The sequence below is a fragment of the Rhipicephalus sanguineus genome, chromosome 3, assembly GCF_013339695.2.
Source record: "Rhipicephalus sanguineus isolate Rsan-2018 chromosome 3, BIME_Rsan_1.4, whole genome shotgun sequence".
Taxonomy (NCBI): domain Eukaryota; kingdom Metazoa; phylum Arthropoda; class Arachnida; order Ixodida; family Ixodidae; genus Rhipicephalus; species Rhipicephalus sanguineus.
The window spans coordinates 144,655,100-144,676,718 of NC_051178.1; the positions used below are offsets into that span (position 1 = coordinate 144,655,100).

Genomic DNA, 21,619 nt, shown 5'->3' on the forward strand with positions numbered 1-21,619 from the left:
GTATGTATGTATGTATGTATGTATGTATGTATGTATGAACTGGTACGCGTGAGTGCGTATTCTTAGGTATCGATTAGGAGTATGTCGCGGATCTTTTATATGTTGGCACTGATGTTCTTGCTGCTCTTCTGCTTATTTGCGCAGGGGTGAAAGCGGTGCCGGGAAGACTGTGGCTGCCAAGTACATCATGGCGTACATCGCCCAGGTATCCGGTGGAGGACCAAGAGTTCAGGTAGGAGGCCTCACACCTTTAAGACATAGCGTAAAGAATCTGGTATCGATCTGAGTACTTGCCTTACAAAATGTTCCAGAGCTGAGCCACATATAATCTCGCTTTGGAAGGTATCTCGGCATTGGATCGTTAATATAACTGGCATTTGCACACTCGTAGAGATAGCCCTAGAAAACTTAGCTGGTTTTATTTCCAATTGTTTGCTTTGCTCTTGCTGAACAGAATGAAATACTTGTGGCGCGGACGTCGGGTATCACGTGACCTAGTAAGGAGCACTACAGACGGCGCGGGCCTTGTTCCTTTCGCTGTGAAAGTTCTTCTAAATGTTGTACATTTAGACCAACTTTAGTATTGGTACAACAAGAACTTTATTCTTGTTGTACCAATTCAACAAATCCAACTTCAATGAGCGAAAACAGCGCATACAAACGGATTCTTTCCATAAAGATACGTCTACGAATTGGTCGCCCCGTTAGGGAAGGGTCACTTTGTCATAATAACTGTCGTTTACGCGGCGGGTTTCGCTTTAGTGAACAAAGTTCGCAATTAATCGATGAAATGCCCCTAAGCACGTATTGTACCTGTACAGCGCGTGCATCACGATCCACCGCCTGTTTCTTTAAGTACATTCGTCCGTATTGAATGTCGTATTTAAGTGTATGCGTTGTATTTGCAGCACGTCAAAGATGTCATCTTGGAATCCAACACCATATTGGAGGCCTTCGGCAACGCCAAGACCGTCAGGAACAACAATTCCTCGCGCTTTGTGAGTATTATATATACGTGAATAAAGCCAACTCTATGGACGCTAGAATAAGCGGCTAAACATACAAGCCCACTGGACACACATTTCGTGTTTTTTTTTTTCGTTTTCTTTTTTGCCTTCCGCGCCGACAGCACAGGTGTAAAACAGGAGTAATATCCTTTCAGAGCCCTCAATCACAGCAATAAGCCTTCAAACGCTCCAAAGTGATCGCACGGCACGACATCCCGTGCGTCTTAAGGAGCTGTAAAAACAACTTTTCAGTATTCAAACATGGAAGTCGTTTGACAATGTTTCATTTGCCAGGCCACTTCATTCGATCTGTGCGCTGCTAGTACATTATTTACGTCGCAGAATTCATCTGATTATATACCGTAATTGTTTCTTTTCTGCTCTCCTCACGGGCATGTCGCTTCAAAGAGGTGGAGCTGGGGTTGTCGCTGGGGTTGTCGCTGTGTTGTATTTTGCTTAACAACACACGGTTTTCTTCTTACTCTATACAAGCCTTGAAGCAATTGCCACTCGCACAAATAAGGGTTCAATTCATTCATTCATTCATTCATTCATTCATTCATTCATTCATTCATTCATTCATTCATTCATTCATTCATTCAATATCTAGGGCCAAGCTATACAGCAGCCGGCGTCGTTATTGCCATGTCGGCGTAGTGCAGCGAAATAGTGGCTTAAAAATTTCTGTTTATCCACTCGTTACCCGCCGCCAAGCTCTAGCGAATACTGTAAGCGCCCCGCGCGAATTCTCGGATCCCCAATAATTGATTTGGTGTGAACTGTCGTCGGTCGGGCGCGGCAAGAAGCAGCTTCGATCGCCCGTGAAGTCTTCTTCACTGCAACTCTCCATTTCGCTCCTCCTCTGTCTTTTCTTCTTCCTCTCCCTTTTTGTTCTTCTCTCTCTGCCTCTCTCACACACACGCATATACCCACATACACACGTCTTTCTTACGAGTATAGGTGACCTTTACGTATGCAGGAAAAGCCTAAATTCTCTTAGAAAAGAAAAAAGATAAGCGCAGAATATTGCTACAAAACAAAAAAAAAGTCCGCGACGAAGAGCAATGAAGGAAAGAGTCTTGAATGAAACAAAACTGGGATACGGCTTGAGCGAGTTGGGCGTGGAGATTCCAGAAACCGCATCTCGGCAAAAAAAGATATAAGGGTTGGGGGGTTATACCACTCTCCGTTTTGGCTGGCTGCAGCCCTCGTTCCACAGTAAATACGCGCACTACACCGACGCAACGGCCGCGGCAAGAACAAACTTAAAGCGAGCGTACGCTGGCACGCCCTATGGACAACGTATGGGCTTTTCGCTTCAAATTGAGAGAGCGTGTCGAAGGTGCGTGCGTATGGTTAGGCAAGCGGAACCACCGCCTCGGCGAAAAATAAATCTCGCGCGCTCACGCATACGTCTTCCGCGAACGCCTGTAGGTGAAAAAAAGGAAGGATTGAGGAAACATCGCACACGAGGCTAATCTAATAGCGATCCGCGGTATTAAGCAAAGGAGGAGCTCTGTCCTATCCTCACTTATCTATGCATTGGTGGCGCGGTCCTGAGAGAAAACGTATCCCTTTGTACGGCGGTGCCTCTGTTATAGCGATGCTTCACTAGATACCATATATATCCGCCTCTTCTATTCTTAACTCATAACGCGTAGCAGGTATCTAAAAAAATACGTGCCCTCTTCCATACTTTCATCGCTTACGCGCGTGTTGGCTCGCCTCGCCAGCTTCTCACAATCTCAACGTCTTTTGCCTGTGCCGCCTTCCTGACCGCGAGATATTTCACTGCCGACACTCATATTCGCTCGGCTTGTTTTCTCTTCTCTGCCTTGTTCCGGGATATTGATCAAACTGCGCCACTCTTCTAATCATCGCCACGTGGAGGCGTTTATGTTGGCCTCACTGTGCACTGGAGAAAAAAAGAACTACACTGCGTATATATTGCGCTCACATTGCCAAGATTACTCCCTTTTGCTCACTTCGTCTTTTTTTCTTCTGTTGTTATTGTTCTGGTCGTTGTTCTTCTTGTTTTCTGTTAACTTTATTGCTTATTTACGGCGCGGCTGTGTATCTAGAAACGTTGTGGCGATGCTCTTTAATGAATCGAACGCGCTTTGCATGGTGGCAGGCGTAGTCATTTCACTCCTGATATACAAGAATGAAAAAATGTAATGACACGCGTAGCGTAGGTCGTGCGGACGCAGATCGTGCATCGAACACACCACACCACTCAACAGAATGCATAGTTAATGTTATTAAACTGTCGCGTTCATAGCAGTAACTCAAAATTACGTATCACCGTAATTTTGAGTTACGAGCATTAGACATGTGCAGGGTTCGCCATTATTGGGGGCGAAGTGAGTGAAGTTAGTTACTGTACATACTACCTTACTTAAAGTTAATTAGAACTAACAGACAAAAGAGAGAGAGAGATAAAAGCGAAGGAAAGGCAGGGAGGTTAACCAGGTTATACCCGGTTTGCTACCCTACACGGGGGGAGGGGGAAGGGGAGAAAAAAAGAATAGAGATCCAATGCATCACAATTGGAGAGCCGGAAAGACGCAGAAGCTTTGAAAGCGGCGGCGGATGTCGCGTGGCCCTTGCTGCCACCACTGCGCACTCATAAAGAGCCGATGCAGAATGCCCCGCAGTGTGCTTCATCGTCCACAGATGACTGCCACGACAAGAACCTACAAGTCCTCGCTGTGTTGAGGTCTCTCATGACCACGATGCGCACTCTCCTCAACGGAATGACAACTCCGTCAGCTGAATGCGCTCTGCAAGTTCTTGATACCTTGGAGCCAGTCCTTGCAAGCCTTTTTTAACATCTCGCAGAGGAACCGATGTCAAATATTTCTCCGTTGTGACTGTCTGTGTGTATGCGGTGAACACTGATGTGTGTGCGCGTATTACTTGTTCCCTCTTTCCTCCTCGCTATCTCTAACAGACAAAAAAGCCAAGGAAGGTATAGGGGATGTTATTTCTAGTAATTATGATGTAAATGTGAAGAAAGTAAAGGGCACGAAAAGATAACTTGCCGCCGGCGGGGACCGAACCTACGACCTTCGAATAACGCGTCCGATGCTCTACCGCTGAGCTACAGGGGCGGTCATCCTCCCGTCTAATTTATCGGCTTTATATGTGCATTTAAACTTACGAGTGTTGTTCATCACCGCTAGTAGCCATGACGGCGAGTGTGGAACGCTCTTTTTTCTGCCTGCTGGCGTCACGACGCACGTGATCTTCGTGCTGGCAAGGACGAGGTACTAAGGGTGAACCCCTCCCGCGCGCGCGCCTATGGTTACGATTCATGCTTACAATCCCAACTCTATGACTTCACTTTCTCTGTTTATTTCATTTTCCTCTATTTTTCACCACTATAGGTACTTAATAAGCGAGCCGTTAGGGAACCGCGGTTTCACGTATTTCGCAATCTTTCCCGCTTTTCTTCGATAAGAAAAATTCTCGGCCACATTTCAACAATAGCCTATCTTCTAGTTTCACGCCTTCTACGCGTCTTGACGGGCTATAGGCCTTCTATCGGATCCGGCTTCCTTTGTCTCTCGTTCTCTCCACCTGCTTGCAGGTCCCGTCGCTCGCGCTCACGCCTCCGTTCCGCTCGACTTGCTTCTTTCACGTTCGGGATATCAGAGCGAAAGGTTAGCTCCCAGGGCGGTCTTCTTCCCATATATATGCCGCCCTGAACCTTCTCGTATAATATAAACCCCATCCCACACGGTTCCCGCAACTCTCGCCGGAATAAGCCGAGGGACGTGGGAAGAGGCGGAATGTACTACGCACGTTTGGGGAGGAAGGTAGAATATGCGGAACGGAGGCGTACGTCTCGCCCTTATTTTGTCTTCTATGTTTTCTTCAAAAAACAAACAAAAATCTTTCGTTTCAGTTTTTCTCGTCTTTATGCTGTTTCCTTTTGGCCGATTGCGGAAACTCGCATCAAAGGGCAATCCGATGAGGTCCATTCATGCATAGCATTCGCTTCACGTGTGGCCGGCTATCCCGGTTCGCCCCTGTCTTATGCGTTCCCCGAGCTCCATACCCGTCATTTACTCTCAAACCCCGCTGCGTTTTCTTTTCTTTTTCCTATCTATTCCGCGGAATTTCGACCTCTAGAGCGTTGCGTATTCGTTCTTTCTCGTACGTCAACATCTCTATACTCGTTGTTTCGTTTTGCATCTCTAGCTGTTTCTACGCACCATACAAAAAAAGGAACGTCCGCCTCTAGAGGGTCCGTCTATTTTTCTCGTATCTCGGAAAACCTTCATTCTGGTCTGGTCAGTTTTCAGAGGTCGTCTCTGATGGAGGGAAAGAGAGAGAGGCAGGTGGGGGAGGGGGAGTGGATGCGAATTGAGAAGGGCGATGCGTAGGCCTTCTTAAATTTGCCTTGAAACATATGGGCGAATGAGAAAACGTATAGAGGAATGAATACAGGTAGACCGGACGGGAGAGGCGGGGATGGAAACAAGTCACCTTAATAGCGGCCGGAGGTAGAAGGAAGGGACGAAGGAACGAAACGCGACCAGAAGAGGAGATTGGGAAAGCGATGACGTGACCTCTGCCGGGGCGACGTGCTTCGTTTACCCGCGTTTCTTCTCAAAACCGTTTCTGTTGAGAGGCAAACACAGCGTGCGGGGGCGTTCTTGTTGCGCGCGTTCAGCGTATAGGTCTCAAGCGGTGCGCACCTTATACTGTACCTGGCCGTTTGAGCGCTATTCCTGGCTACTGAATGGGCACCTGCCCAGTTAAATTGCGCAAGCGCGTTTCTCCGGGGCCCATTTCAGTGGCCCGCCTTTTCGAACTTTCGTGCGTGGCTGTCATTTAACTCTAACGAGAATCCCGAGTTCCTTTCTTGCCTAAGGTGTCTGCATAGCTTCGTTTCTCCTGTCCTGCCTCGCTGCAACGTTCGTTCTTTCTTTCTTTCTTTCTTCTTTCTTTCTTTCTTTCTTTCTTTCTTTCTTTCTTTCTTTCTTTCTTTCTTTCTTTCTTTCTTTCTTTCTTTCTTTCTTTCTTTCTTTCTTTCTTTCTTTCTTTCTTTCTTTCTTTAATATCTCATTGTGATTCACTGCTATTTGCTTGGACACTACATTCATTACGTCAGACAAAGCGTCGCACCTTAAGTAAGTATTATTTAGGACGTATTCATAGTTCACTGTGGCCGAAATCGACGCGTTTTACCGAAGCATTCGTCAGGTCTGCGGCTCTACGTGCCCACTAATACAGAAAAGAGAGACGACGTCATTGAATGTATAGTTACGTTATTCCTGTCCGCTGTATCAACTCGCTGTTGCCTGAAATGCGTAATTAGGTTAATGCGCGTAACTTCAGACGGACGAATGCCTAGAGCTACAGCCTCGTAAGACATGTCATCATGTCATCAATGCAAGCAAACCTTGCGGTTTCGCGGCGGAACGAGGAGAAGCGCAAGCAAACATCAAGTATAGCACATGTGTAGCTATCACATAGCAACGCTAACAGCCCGAAATTTTGTACACAGTGGCACATATTAAATTAAATTAAAACGGCCTACAGACAAGATCTGCGTTCGAGTGACCCGTGCCAAGGCTGACGTGTCTTTCTTAGTAATAATTGTTAGGGTTTAACGTCCCAAAACCACGATATGATTATGAGGGGCGCCGTAGTGGAGGGCTCCGGAAAATTGGACCACCGGGGGGTCTTGCATCGAAATCTAGGCACACGGGCCTCAAGCATTTTCGCCTCCATCGAAAATGCGGCCGCCGCCTCCTGGATTCGATCCCGCGACCTTCGGGTCAGCAGTCGAGCACCATAACCACTAAGACCGCCGTGGCGGGTGACGTGACTTTCTCGTATATTGACTTGTATGGCGTGCAGTGTGCGCCGTGTTCATCAGCGGCACGCTTTAAGTACGCACGCAGCTTTCCTCCTATATCTATACCTCAATGATCGTTCGCGGGTGCTGTGACGTCACGCTATGACATCAGAAGGTCGAGAGCAACGGCTTTCCTGTTTTCATCCATCACTCGATATGCGACGCTTTTGCGACAAGGACGCGGCCTGCATTGATCGCCCTTCCTTTTCTGGGTGGCCACAACACGGGCATGACGCACAGTGAAAGGCCCGGGTGTGCTTGCGACGACACAAGCTTCTTTTGTTGCCGTGACACGCCAGCGGCCAGCATTCTTCGTGGCTTCCTTTTACGTAATTGGCGTGTACAACCCTCGCTGGCGGAATGCGTCTGCGCTTCCTCAATTTATTTCTGCTCGGGCTATATGAATCTGTAGTTAGAGGTATCCAAAAAATTGCTTCCGGCTTCATTCAGTAGCTCGGCTTAAATCGATACGCTTACGCTGAGCTGAGCTTCGTGGAGCGTGCAGCGTCTTGTTTACTGCGCTGAGAAATACGACGTGCATCCCATGGTAACAGCGACGTTCATCATGTACATGGCGTTGTTGCCATACATAGCACATTTGAACATGTCTATAAGCCATGCTTGGGTTTTGAAAGAAAAAGTGCGTCGTGTGTATTTTCCGGGGACTTTTCGGGTACTCTATAGCTGATGCTGTTATCGAGAGAGAGAAAATAAACTTTAATTGCACAATTAGAAGTTGTGTTGCGCCTGAAGGCAGGGCGTCGGCAATGGTCGAGGCCCCTACAGTCCAGGGCTCCGCTGGCCGTTGCCATCCTCTCTGCCCTTTGGACCAGCATAAGCTGCTCTTGAAGGGCCAGGCTGAACAGCAGTGCCTCCCATCGTTCCATTGTATTGTTTATATTGTCATGTTCTTCGCTATGTAGTGTACACTCCCACGTGATGTGGAAGAGAGTTGGTGTGGCCCCACACCATGGACCACGCCAACCATATCTTTGTATGCTGTAGGGTAGAATACATGTAGCCTGTGTAAGTTTGTGTATGTTTCTGCCTGGAGTCTCACTGTCATCGATTTTTTTCCTTATGCGACGCTACCTCCCTCATGTACTTCAATGTAAATGTCATCTTAAAGACGGTCAAAAAGATACGCATAAAGATGTCTATAGGCAGTATACATTGACCGTAAAACAGTTCCGCCAAGCGAATTTCGGCTCTGACACCTTCATTAGGCTGCGACATCGCATTACGGACGTTCAATAAAGCAAAGACGCAAAACTAGTGAACAACTAAACGTTCAAAATGAAGTTATAACATAGCTGGTTACGATAAAGCTAACATGTACAGCTACACCGCATCGCACAGTGCCTTGAGGACATTTCGTGACATGAAATCTCCGTGAACAAGCACCAAGGCGCTTCCAGCAACGGGCGCAATTCTTGATTACATCAAGTCTCTAATTTCGTGTCTCTCTCTCTCTCTTTTTTTTTTAGCGCCGTGTTCAAGAGAGAGACAATAAGGAACGTATTTTGGATACAATTCCCGACAACACCATGACTCAAAGTTGACCTCTTTTCTTTATAATCTCCATGTTTAGCAGCAAAGCAGACGGTTGTTTCTAGACAGACTGCGAGACGCGACGCCACAAACCGAAATATGTGTCTTTTTTAATTTCGGCAGTATCGATTGATTAGGATCGTTATTGCGGGGAGAGTAATTCATCTGTGCTACTACGTAGGTTCACACGTTGCGTTGCAGCTGCGTAGTGTCACACCAGGTGTCACATTACGCGAATTGCGTGACACAGGCCTGTAATGATGATGATGATAGTTACGTGTGTGTGTGTGTGTGCGGGGGGGGTGGCATATCCTTTCGTAATAAGCAGTTTTAAGCGCTCACATGTTACGTGATTCATGTGGCGTGACGCGCGGGGGGCAGTATACTACGAAACTGCGGTGCAGCTTTTGCACCTATATACGTTCACGTGGCTCCTAGCGCTACACAAGGCCCTTAAAAACTGCGTCCTTCTATTTCGCGCTGAATATTGGATGCCGTAAAAGTTGGCTTCAGCCAGCGAATGGTGGCGTAAACTTTAAATTGCACACTTCTTTGAGCAAGGGAAACGTGGCTGCTGTTTTTTTTTTTTTGTGTTTCGTTAACATTCTCCCTTTCGGACCTCTGCCGTGTCATCCACTTAATTTCCCACAAAAGACTGCCTTCGCAAACTCCGCGCGTAGGGTTCGCTCGCCTAAGTGCAAGTTCGCGGCTCGCTCTCTCTTGCTGCAAGTTTCCCAATTGCCGACGCCTATTCCTATATACGAAGCCTGCGCGTAATCCATTTTCGAGGAACTTTAAATGCTAATGAGCATGCGTTCAAAAACGGTTTGAAGGGTGCTCCAATCTTCTCCATTTGGAGCTGTCATTCGCTCGTCTCATAACTCCATCGAGTATGCACATATATAAATGTAGAAGAAACGAATCTCAAAACGAAGAAAGGCTTTCCCGAACTTAAATTAATATGCCTCATTTGCATACAGAGTGCTTATAGAGCACCGAAGACCTCAATGTCGAGGAAATAATTAAATTGTTTTGTTGTATTCCTTTACTCCATTTCAAAACCTTTAGGAGAGCATCGGAAGCATGGGACAATTTCCCCAAAGGCAGCTATTATCTGACGCCATAACTTGCAGAAAATTTCGCCAGCCTCGCGTCGAACGTGCCTCCGGAGGAGTTCGCGATTCGTGAGTTCGTTGTTTTGTCGTTAAATTAATAACTTAAATCTTGCGCTTATGCTTCCCAGGGGGCAGCCCTTGATTATTACTATTCATACGTTCTCTTGTGCTGATTCGTTAAGTTCACCTTTACAAGACTAGGTCGTTGTATCCGCCACGTTGTTTCTATTTTGTGTGTGTCTAAATTATATGCTAAGATCATCCGTTACTGGTGTTCGCGTCGCACCGAAAAAGTCTATTAAAGCTCATTTTTATGGTCGGAAACCACAAATCGTATGCGGTTAAAAGTTCAGTTTGCGTCTAGGCAGCTTATCACCTTTTTCTCAGTATTCCATGAGGGCAGTAATATGCAGATTGAGTCATGAGCGTCGCAAAATTACCAACTCCCGTTCTCGCGCCTACTAAATTTACTCAGTAAACGCCAACGAAAAAGCAACTGCCGGACGATCCAGTAAAACATTTTCAGCGTTCATTAATTTTGCCGTAGGCTCACGATGCACATTAACTTTCGTATGGGGTGTCGTCTACGCAGCTCGCTGTATTCTCGAACACTCGGTCATCATGATTGTTGCAGTGAGGCAGCAAATGTATCTTTCTTTACCTTATGTGCAGTCTTAATTGCAATCGTTAAAGATGAAAACTGACCTGACTGGTCGCCTGAGTTATTAAACTTATGGACTGCGATTAATGGCAGTAAGGAAAGTGGGGAGTGTGTGTGTGTGGGGGGGGGGGGGGGGGGGCGGCCTGAGGGGGGGGGGAGACGAATATCGAGCTTTTACATTTTGTATATCGTTTTTTTTTTTTCATTTATCGATTCCATCTTCCTGGCTAGCAGCACAGAGTGCCTGCCGGCCGGTGCGGTAATTTTACTTGCAAAAGGTATTTTACTTTTTGAAACCTCCATGCATTATGCCGTATTTTGCTTTAGTGACATAGACACCACTTTTCAAGTGTTTAGGAGGAACGTTGTGTTGGAACGACGCACAAGGCCTTCGACGCACAGAGCTAACCTAAGCAACGACTCGTGCTGAAAAGGTGCAATAGCGTTGAACTCTTGCTATGACGCCCATTTGCGAAAAGAGAGAAAGTGTGACAAAATTTTTAAAAAATGCACTAGTTGCGTGCACACGTGAAGGTACGCATTGTGTCCGTACACGATCGCCTGCCAGATGTGTACGCTTCAGAAAGTGCACATTTAAAACTCCCATTGCATTACATGCGTCGGCAGTGCGTGCAGTCGTGGTCCAGGGAGCCTTGATTCTGTAAGTCGTCGCGAGATCGAGCCGGTCTACCGCTGTCCGGAGAAATAAGGCGGCGCTCGGCATTGTATAACGGCAACAATGGCACGGGAGCCGTTCACAACAGTCTCATCGATTTCTCGGGAGTCGCATATGGGCGCCACGGGCGCACATAAAAAGAATTCGTTAAAGATTCGCGCTCCCGGTATGGGCTTCCCGTGCATTATTTAAATCTCAGCTGTGTCACTTCCCGTGTCCAGTGGATTGCGCCCATACGCGTGATATTCGCGAACGTACGCAGGACACAGGGGCGGCGCCGAGAGGCGGGGGGGGGGGGCTGCCCCTCCCGCTTCCCCAAATGTTCGCTTGTCACCTTTTACCCCCCTAGAAGCAAACAGAACACAACGCATAGGTTTCCCGAATGGAATTGACTTTCCGGATAGCCACGAGTGTTCTAGTGTATTATAGCGGTACTCACTGTTTGCGACTAAGCTCCTGCGGCCGCTATATGTTTGTTCTGTGTGTGGGGTCGCTTATGTTAAGTTAAAAACGCGTGAAGATCACGAGGGCGCCTAAAAGCGTCGATTGTATCGATTATTTTCTTTTCATCGGTTGGGGTTTTCGTCGTTTAATGGGAATATCTGCGTGCGGACGCATTGCTGCTTGTTTGTTTTGGCAATATCGCTGGCACGACCCGCCCATGATCCAGCAAAAGTTCCGGAGCAATCAATACGACCGTGTCATCGAAATGAAAGGATTTGGCTTTTATTCATCTTTATTTGTATCCCTCTTAGACAGGATTTTTTTTAGTGTAAGCGTGGCTTCTATTCTTTAGGGGGAGGCCATTCCTCGCATGGAGTTATTTAGGCAGGCCAAATAAAACGCATAAGTATTCCTTTTGTGAAACTTCCTACAGAGTGTATACATGGGCTTGAACGATCTTACTCTCGACTATTGTTGATCGACCTTCTAAAGTCGGCTGTTCTTTTACAGCGAAAGCTGTTATGAGATCATTTCAACGGCCGTTTTTGGTGGCGTAGTTGTCCGCCGCCGCCGCCGGTGTCCGTAACCACTATCGCTCGAAATAAGAAAAAAAAAACGAAATAAGAAACAATTTCCAGGATGGAACGGGGTTCGAACCTGGGCCCTCTGCGTGGGAGCCCAGTGTTGTACCTCAGAGCCATGCCGGTGCTTGGAACTGCCTTGCAAAACGAAGCTATACTGGCTTCATGTCTAAAGGAACCACATTAACATATGTAATTTAGTGTGGTAGAAGAGTAAATTAAAAAACCACGCACCACACAACGCGAATTTTGTAACCAGGCGTCACACAATGCGAATTGCACAACGAGCGGGCTCTTGGATGCTTCCAACCCACTACAAGGGGCTCTGCAATAATTCTGCATCGTCATCAGGCACAACACCAACAAAGTGCGCATAATGCCTTACATGTTTTTAGCGGGTACCACGGCTCTCCGTTGAATGACAAAAAATGGCATAGTGGCTGCTTCCCACTTCACAGAAATTATGATTTATAGCGTAGTGGGTTCCTCGCAAGTGCACTTGCATTGGTTGCCAAGGAAGCCCATGAGCCCATCATCCATTTCCTCAGGGTCTCAATAAAGTTCTTCCCCCCTCTCTCTGTCTCTCTTTCTCACGTCAATGTATGTTATATTGCATGGTGGGAGAGTTAAATAGCGACCGGGCGTCACCCAATGCGAATTACGTAACTGGTGAGCCGTTTAAAGCTTCCAACCCTTACAAAGGGCTGAGCCACCATTCTTCATCGTCATCAGTCGTCACGTAAACAAAGTGCACATAATGCCTTACATATGTGTAGCTGGAACCTCGCTTCTGCGCACAATGACGAATAATGGCGTTGTACGTGCTTCCCAATTTCACAAATATTGTGATTTATGGCGTAGTGGGTACCTTGCTAGTGTACTTGTATTAGTAGCCCCAAGAGAGTTTACAACGGGCTCTAGAAATGCCGCTCTTCCAGCTTTCGCTGTGACTGTGCTGCGCTTTCCGCGCAGGCCTGGCATTGCTCCGTTTTTTAGAGCCTCTGCGTCACATATTGACCGCAATGTGGAAAAAATCGGTAAATTCATTTGCGAATGGGCGGCTATGATCTTCTTAAAAGAGAAGAAGTTAGACGTTTATACCTCTATATCGAATAAAATTGTTTAATATAGACATAACCATCACACTGTTTTATTTCATTTCTTGTTCAATGACTAGCCTGATTCTCAGTCTTTCTGTGCGCGATCCTCACGTTCTTTTCGTTTTTTTTCCTTTTTGGTTATACTAATAACGAGATAGTGAGCTTAAGTGCTTGAGACGTGTTTTTTTTTCCTTTTTTCACCCAGGGCAAATACGTTGAGATTCAGTTCAGCCGAGGCGGCGTTCCTGAGGGCGGACGCATCTCCAACTTCCTCCTGGAAAAGGTGCCCGTTTTCGCATGCTTTGACATTCGTCTAGTGCGACTCATGCTTGTACGCACTGCACCCAACAAGGAAGTGCCGAGTACAAAACACACACACGCACACGTGCACGTCGAAGCCCACCATAGGGAACAGAGTGGAAAGTTGCAAGCAGTAACGTCTCCTCTTCTTCTTCCCTACAGTCCAGAGTTGTGAGCCAGAGCCCGAACGAACGAAACTTCCACATTTTCTACCAAGTATGCTACGGTGCCTCTCCGGAGATGAAAAGTAAGTACATACAGCATATATATATATATATATAGATATATATATATATATAATATATATATATATATTATATATATATATATATATATATATATATCAGGGGCGTAGCCAAGGGGGGGTTGGGGGGGTTCAAACCCCCCGAAATTTTTCAATTTTGCTTGCGTATATATACGCGCACACATACAAACGCACGCACGAACATACATGAAGTATGGTGACACCCCCCCGAAAAAAAATTTCTGGCTACGCCCCCTGATAATATATATATATATATATATATATATATATATATATATATATATATAATATATATATATATATATATATATATATATATCTATATATATAATATTCTCTGAAGTGGGTGGCGCCTTCATGCAGTCGGCGTCGACCACACCTTTTCACTGCACCATGAACGTAAAGCAAACACGAAAACAGCTGGCACAAAACAAAACCATGGTAACAAGAACGCAAGAAACAGTCGAACTAAAGGTAAAATGAGATAAATAGAATAAAAGTACATCACACGTACGTTCACAACATTGATCCTATTGACACAGAAAAGTGAATCGTAGAGTTATCTTACATAAAGTTATGAGAAGAAATTACACCATCTCCCGCTAAAGGGGACCATGAGTAGATGCAAAGCCGGAGCACTTGCACGATCGCGTTCCGTTGGCGTTCGTTGGGCATGCTACCGAGCTCGCGTCGTGGAACGCGAAGAGCGACGCTACGCGCGTCGTATCTTCCATCTAGCCTGGCCGTTAATTCTCACAGGGCGAGCGGGGAACGCGGTCGACAGGCGGACGAGAGGGGGCAGCGTAGGAGAGGAGAGAGAAGGGGAGGGGACGCGCACGCGCTCGAGCTCATCGCGGCGTTGCGCAGGAGAGAATTTCGGCATGTCTAGCCAACGCCACCTAAGTTTGTCTAGGTGGCGTTGGTCTAGCCCGCGTTTCAGAGGAAGAGTGGAAAGGGGGAGGGGAGAGGGAAAGTGGAGGGGGAAGGGGAGAGGGTGAGTGGAGAGGGGAGATGGGAGAGGGTAGATGACAGGGGGAATGGTGAGGGGGAGTGGAGAGGAGGTGTGTGGAGAGGGTATGCGCATGCGCAGTAAGGGTGGTCACGCCGCACACCACCACCGGATTGAGCTCCGCCTTAAGATACTTCGCATCTAAAAAAAACTTGGAGTACGCTTGAGCTTGGCCTTCAACAGTATAGCGTAATCGGAACCCGTGCGCATCGGCATCTCATTCACTTGCCATTCATGGCTTCTCGGTGGACAACCCAACCGGGCCGCGAAGAAGGGAACGCCTGTGCGCCAGGCCCGTAGCCAGGAATTGTTTTCGAGAGGGGCCCACTTGCTGATAACCTTGACTATTTGAGAAAAACACATATATTCATTACTTATTTTTGGTAAAAACTTACTTCACCAAAATTTAGAGGGGGGGGGGCTAGCTACCCCCTTCCCCTGGCTACGGGCCTGCTGTGCACGTAACAATCTTTAAACTCTGCTGGAATGCATGTCTACTGCAAGGAAGCACATATAGAAATCGCCGTAGTGTTTTACATAAAAGCAGCTTAAAAAGACAGAGGACCAGCAAAAGAAGGACACACGCGGCAGCGCTGCCGTCTTTGTCCTTCTTTTGCTGGTTCTCTGCCTTACTGTGCTGTTTTTATGTGAAGTATGTCGTACCAACTCGTCCAAGCAACTACTTTAGCTACGTGGTGTTTTAATTACGTGCTTATTTCATTAAAGCTCGAATAAAAGGGACGCGTTTTTTAGGAGCGGAGCTCCTTATAGCATCACCTGGTCGGTCGTCGCTCCATCCGGCGTGTCCCCGCCGTCGCGTCTCCCGTATCATTCAATAGATGGCGCTGTCCCATAGAGATACATGCAAACTGCAGTTGGGTGACGATATACTAGATATGGCGCTGTCCCAAGATAGAAAAAAATAAAATAAAATAAAATAATAAAAATTAACAAATAATAAAAAATAAAAAATGAAAAATTGAAAAATTAAAAATTAAAAAAAATTAAAAAGAAGGGAAAAAGGGAAAAGGAAAAATAATCAAAGCGGCGTATCGCTTTGATTACTGCTGGGCGAAACCACTGAACATTTCACGGTGTAACCATGATTGCTTCAGGAGCTTCGCCCAAGCTCTTCATCATTCACCCGTGGATATGCTGTAATTTTTTTTTTTTTCATTCGCAGAGGAACTTGGAGTGGCCAACCCCGACTACTACAGCTACCTGAACCAAAGCGGAGTTTACAAGGTGGAGGGAACCAATGATGCCCACGACTTCCAGGAGACTCTGGTAAGTGTGTGTGTGTGTCGTCAGCCAATGAAAAAACACGGCTTGCTACCCTGACAAGAAATTTGCTTGGGCCAGCCTATGGTACGAATGCATGGTCGCAGGCAACAGGCATTTATCAGTCTTATCCAAATAATGCATGTATATTCAAGCATGCGCAACGCGCGATTCACGGCGGCTCCGCCATAGGGTATAGCGTGTCAAGAGGGAAGCACCGTGGAGGAGCCCGACTGCAGTACACACCTCACGCATCACTCGTTTCAGCGGTGGCAATACACTGTCACCATATCGCTTCAACAGTATCGCGTTAACGTCGACAGTCATAATGAATGCTTCCCGCTAGTATTTGTAGACTTACACTCATCTAAACTCATCTCAATATACTTGCTTAGCGAGACACATCCACGTGCGCATTATGTTGACCTCTTGGCTCGCGAGCAAACAGTGTTTTTTTAAAGACGATAGTCTTTCTTGGGGAACTTAAACGCAGAAATTTTGCTCTGTCTTTCTGTCTGTCTGTCTTTCTGTTTGTCGGCACGTCACTCGATTCAGCCACCCGGCCAAAGTTGAACCACTTGCCCAAGGGCCAGCCACCTTGAACAAATGACTAGGTTCATACTTGTGTACATTGTTGATCAAAAAGCAAACATTACGCATATCTGAGGCGCAACATCACTAGGTAAGTATTAGGTGATGCGTTCCTTTAATAGAAAGTACATAGATACGTAATTCTGGAGACCCTAGTTTCTTAAGCTGCGCTGAAAATGCGACTGCGCTGAAACACTTGTCTTCCTCCGTGCCCTCTGCACGAGCTCATTGTTGTATTTCGGTTTCGGTTCCGTATTGCACTGTATGAATGCCATGGGGCGCCGCTCTGGCATTCCTGTTTTACCCACGCGACGTGTAAATAAAAGAGTGTGTGGAGAGTACTCGTTGAGTGCGGACGTTTCTTCTGCTTCGGCGCTACGCGCCAAACCGCGTGTTCGGGCTGGCTGGCGTCCCCGCCGGTCGCGTTGGTCACCGCCCGTCATCGCCTGCTGCTGCGCCGGGACTACCAGCCCGCAACACAGCACTCATGTTTCCCGACGTATTGCCAGATAGCGTCCATATCTCACGCAGCGCCTCTTCTATCGGCTTTAAACGACATTTGCAGCGAAGCACGCAGATACGCGGCCAATTTTTTGTCTTTTATTTTAGACGCTCCTCTCTCCGCCGCTCTGGCATGGTATTTTTTTCTTTCCTCCATGCGCTCTGGCTACAGCATTTTTTTTTTCTGCGATGAGGGTGCCATGAATACGCGTAGTATCATGAACAGAAGAAGAAGAAGAAGAGGTGAAGAGAGAACAGGAGACGATGTGGATCAAATGTTTAAAATAAACAATTGATCAGCCTCGGATCCTTATTTTATGAAGTTCCCAAGAGCCTCTCTTTCTTAAGAAAACTTCGCACTCTGCATCTTCCTATCTTTTCAGCTTCTTTCTTTCCCCTAACTAACTGCAGTCTTCTTCTTCCCAACTACCATCCCAACTTCCTTTTCTCCCCTAACTAATCAAACAGTCAAACAGCCCCGCAGTTTTCCTCTTAGCGGGCGCCAAAATGCGCGTGTTATCTCAGAGGTGCCTTTGTTTTTGAGCTTGCTATCCATTTTCTCTGCAGTCAGACCGAGAGGCTTTTTCTCTTTTTATCGCGATGCGTCGGGGGACTCTCTGATGGGTCTGCTTTCTTTGTTTCCTTACTCCACATTTAAGGCATCGAATCGAGAAATAGTGTCGGGGCGGCACCCTTTTCGTTCTGGGCCGCTGAGTTACTCACTGACTCGGAACTAATGCCCGCCCAGCCTTTATATCAGCCACTTCGGTTTCTAAGGACTTTGTTTCTTCCTAGTTTGCATATCTTACGCTGCCGATCATTTCATATCAGCTAGAAAAGGTCAGCGCATGCGAAGCTTCCCCGACCTCACCCTCATCAGTTGCGTTTGTTCGGATAAGAACGTCAGATAACGTCCGATAGCGTGTTCAGATCAGAATGTCGGTGCATCTCCGTCAACCCCCTCGAATTTCGCTGGAAAAAATTGCATTTTGCTGTTCGACTCCCCAGGACAATAAAACCATTATTAGTTTAGGGGAAAAAAATGTTGCCTCCGTCAAAAAAAAAAAAAAAAAACGGATCACGGACATGAAAGGCTCGACTAAGAACAGCTTCGTTGTTCATATAATTTTTCCAGTCAAATTAAAGGGAATCGGCGGTCATGCACCGACGTTCTTATCTGAACACACCCATTTCCGTTCAAGTTCTTGTATTGTCTGACACTGTCCACATAGGTTTCTATAACTAGTTATGCTGTTCGTGCGTCACGTGCGGGTGGCGAACTCTTCGGGATCTCAGAAGCTTCAGAATATCTTGGCTACCATAGGCTGAGGAAAGGGGAGGGGAAATGGTAAGACAGAGCGAAAGCCAAATGGAAAGGAAAGACGAAGTCGAGCACGAAAGCGTGGGAGATTAAGCGAAGGCGCTTCATGTTGGTTATACGCCAGAAAACGTGGAGTAAGTCGTCCTGGAATTATACCCTATATCACCTGCAGTTCTTCGCTGCAGGTGATAGAGGAATTAAAGCCAAAAGAACGGCGCACGCATGCGTGCCACGTGCCTTCCTCAAGCGCAGTGAGTGAACGTGGAAAATGGGACTATATAACAGATCGCTTCTGCTAATGCACTTGTTTGCTTTGCGTGAGACGGCGCGCGTCCTGCAATATACGCATCATGTTGTGTTCCGTATTTAAGCCCTACAGCCGTGCCACGTGTGACAGCTCATTCTTAAATCGTCCGCCGCCATGGTAGAGTGGTTACGGTGCTCGGCTGGCTGCCGACCCGAAAGTTGTGGGTTCGATCCTGGCCGTGGCGGCTGCATGTCGATGGGCTTGAGAGGCGAAAATACCCGCGTACGTAGATTAAGGAACACGTTAGAGAACCCCGCGTGGTCAAAATTAGTCCGACGTCCCCCCACCACGGCGTCACCATTAGTCATACCGTGGTTGTAGCGCGTAAAACTGCGGAGTTATTTTGTTTATTTTCTAGATACAGAAATGTGAAGAAAAAAAAACGTGCATTGTGGAAGTAAGAGTGCTTGAATAGGCAGTCTACGAAGACCCGGTTTCTGACTTGACAGCTTTGTTGCGAACGTGCCTCACTGCGTCACAGGATCTCGTGGTCAAATACTCATCAAATTGTCCCGCTGTCATGTTGATCCCCTTGACGTGACGAGGCAAAGAACACAATTCGGGTTCTTCCTGTGGATGAATGAGCACTCAGCGATCTATCGGATCGGGCGCGTCGTACGCATCGGGTTCTCAAGACGCCCGGTCTTTCGAGAAACGAGCTCCTTTCGTTGACTCTCGTACTTTCTGTGCCCTGTAGGCCCGCAGAAGCGTGCTATTCACTCGTATAGTCACACACAGCACGCCTTTTTATTTATTTTGTTTTATTTTTATTTAGAACGTACTGCGGTCACTGAAGACGAGGCAGGTGGGGAGCCGAACAATGAACAATTATGCAAACATAATAAAAAGTCAATGGAAAAATCAAATTATAAAATATACAATGGATGATCAAATACAAAAGATATATATATATATACATATATATATATATATATATATATATATATATATATATATATATAAATAAACAGCGATACAAATGAAGCGATGTCTCTAAAGCACAGAGAACCAGTATACACATACATACACACATATTATATACATACGCACAGAAACGCTTCAAGTAATGCCAGATATTCAACAATGACAGTTCGAACAAGTTATACTGCATAGAAACAAAGTAAAAGCTTTACAATAAGCAGCAGAAATACAGGAAAGCTCCAAGCTACTTCATGGTTGAGATGTTCCGAGCAAAGCTCCCTCAAAGTCATCTGATGAAACCACATCAGGTGGCAAATCATTCCACTGAGTGATTGTTCGGGGGAAAAAGGAATTTTTAAAAATGTTAGTCCAAGTGGTGTATGGGAGCAGGTTATGCACATGACGATGCCGGGAGGCGCGAAGAGAAAATGGCTGCATGTATTTATGCGCAGGAATATTCGGCTTACCGTTATAAATCGAATGCAAAAATTTCAGGCGTGCGGTTCTGCGACGATCTTCAAGCACAGGGATATCATTGTCTCTCATTAATTTTGGTAGGAGAATGCGTTTTATGTTTGGTCTGGCACGCAAGCTAGCGTAGCGGCGATCGCCTGAGATCATCGTAGTAAACGTACGCGAAGCGATTCTTTAACGTGAAAGTTTTCCTCTTGCTCTTCCTCGCAGAAAGCCATGACGGTGATGGGCATGAGCGAGGACGAGCAGACCCAGTTCCTGCGCGTCGTCATGGGCGTCCTGCACATGGGAATGATCACATTCGTCGAGAAAGGAAACTACGCCGTCGTCGAGGACGAACAATGTGAGTAGCATGCGCGAGCGTTGCTCGAAGATTCTCAGCGTGCACGACACTGTCAGCGTTTCCAGGCATTGTGGCACTGCTATTCGTCGGCCTCTGTACAGTCGCAGGAGTCGCAGACGAGGAGAGTCTGACATCTCAGTAAGCGATATAGCTTGTGGTTTTACAGCGAAAGCTGTTATGAGATCACAGCAGCCGTTTTTGGAGCCGCTGCCACCGCCGCCGGTGTCCGTAACCGCTATTGCACTAAAAAAAGAAAGAAAAAAAATCAAATCACAAAAGATATCCAGGATGGAACGGAATTCGAACCTGGGTCCACGCAGCCATGCCGGTGCTTGAAACTCCTTCGCAGAAAGACCCTATACAGGCTTCATGTCGGGAAGGAACCACGTTAACATATGTAATATAGCGTGGTAGAAGAGTAAGGTAACAATCAGGCGTCATACAATGCAAATTGTGTAACCAGGCGTCACACAATGCGAATGGCGTAACGAGTGCGTCGGCGAATGCTTCCAAACCATTGCAAAAGGCTCAACCATAATTCCTTATCGTCATCAGTAAAGTGCACATAACGGCTTACAGGTGTGTCACAGGTACCACGCTTCTCCGCAGAATGACGAATATTGGCATGCTGGATGCTTCCCTACTTCACAAAAATTATGATTTATAGCGTAGTGGATATACCTCGCAAGTGTAGTTGTATTGGTTGTCAAGGAAACTGATAAGGCCCTCATGATTCGTTTCTTCGGGACTTCAATAAAGTTCTTTCTCTCTCTCTCTCTTTCTCTCGTTAACATATGCAATATGGAATGGTAGGAGAGTAAAATAAAGACCGGACGTCACACAATGCGAATTACGCAACTGGTGGGTCGTTTAAAGCTTCAAACCCATTACAAAGGGTTCAGCCATAATTCTTCATCGTCATCAGCCACCGCATCAACAAAGTGCACATAATGCCATACAGATGTGTAGCGGGTATCTCGCTTCTCCGCAGAATGACGAATAATGACATAGTGGGTGCTTCCCAACTTCACGGAAATTACGATTCATGGAGTAGTGAGTATACCTTGCAAGTGTATTTGTATTAGTAGACCCAAAAGAGTTTACAACGGGCTCTAGAAATGCCGCTCTTCCAGTTTCGTTGTGACTGTACTGCGCTTTCCGCGCAGGCCTGGCGCTTTTTTTTTTTTGTGATCGCTTTAACGACAAACTCGATATTTTTGAAGTCGTGCTGAAAGAACCCGACAAAAAAACCAAACAAAGATACTAAAACCGTGGTCGTAGGCCTCACAGGCTTGAAAA

At 46.5% G+C, this 21,619-nt stretch overlaps 1 protein-coding gene across 1 annotated transcript in view; it reads left to right on the forward strand.

Annotated features, from left to right (window-relative positions):
- Window positions 1-20,358, forward strand: part of LOC119387347 (unconventional myosin-Ie) — a 164,536-nt gene extending 144,178 nt beyond the window's left edge. Inside the window, exons 2-7 of the mRNA XM_037654702.2 lie at window positions 145-232; window positions 909-998; window positions 13,213-13,290; window positions 13,470-13,554; window positions 15,765-15,868; window positions 20,188-20,358. Of these exons, the coding sequence (XP_037510630.1) occupies window positions 145-232; window positions 909-998; window positions 13,213-13,290; window positions 13,470-13,554; window positions 15,765-15,868; window positions 20,188-20,328 (586 nt within the window). The 3' untranslated portion in view covers window positions 20,329-20,358. The remainder of the gene's footprint in view (window positions 1-144; window positions 233-908; window positions 999-13,212; window positions 13,291-13,469; window positions 13,555-15,764; window positions 15,869-20,187) is intronic.
- Window positions 20,359-21,619: the final 1,261 nt, after the last annotated feature.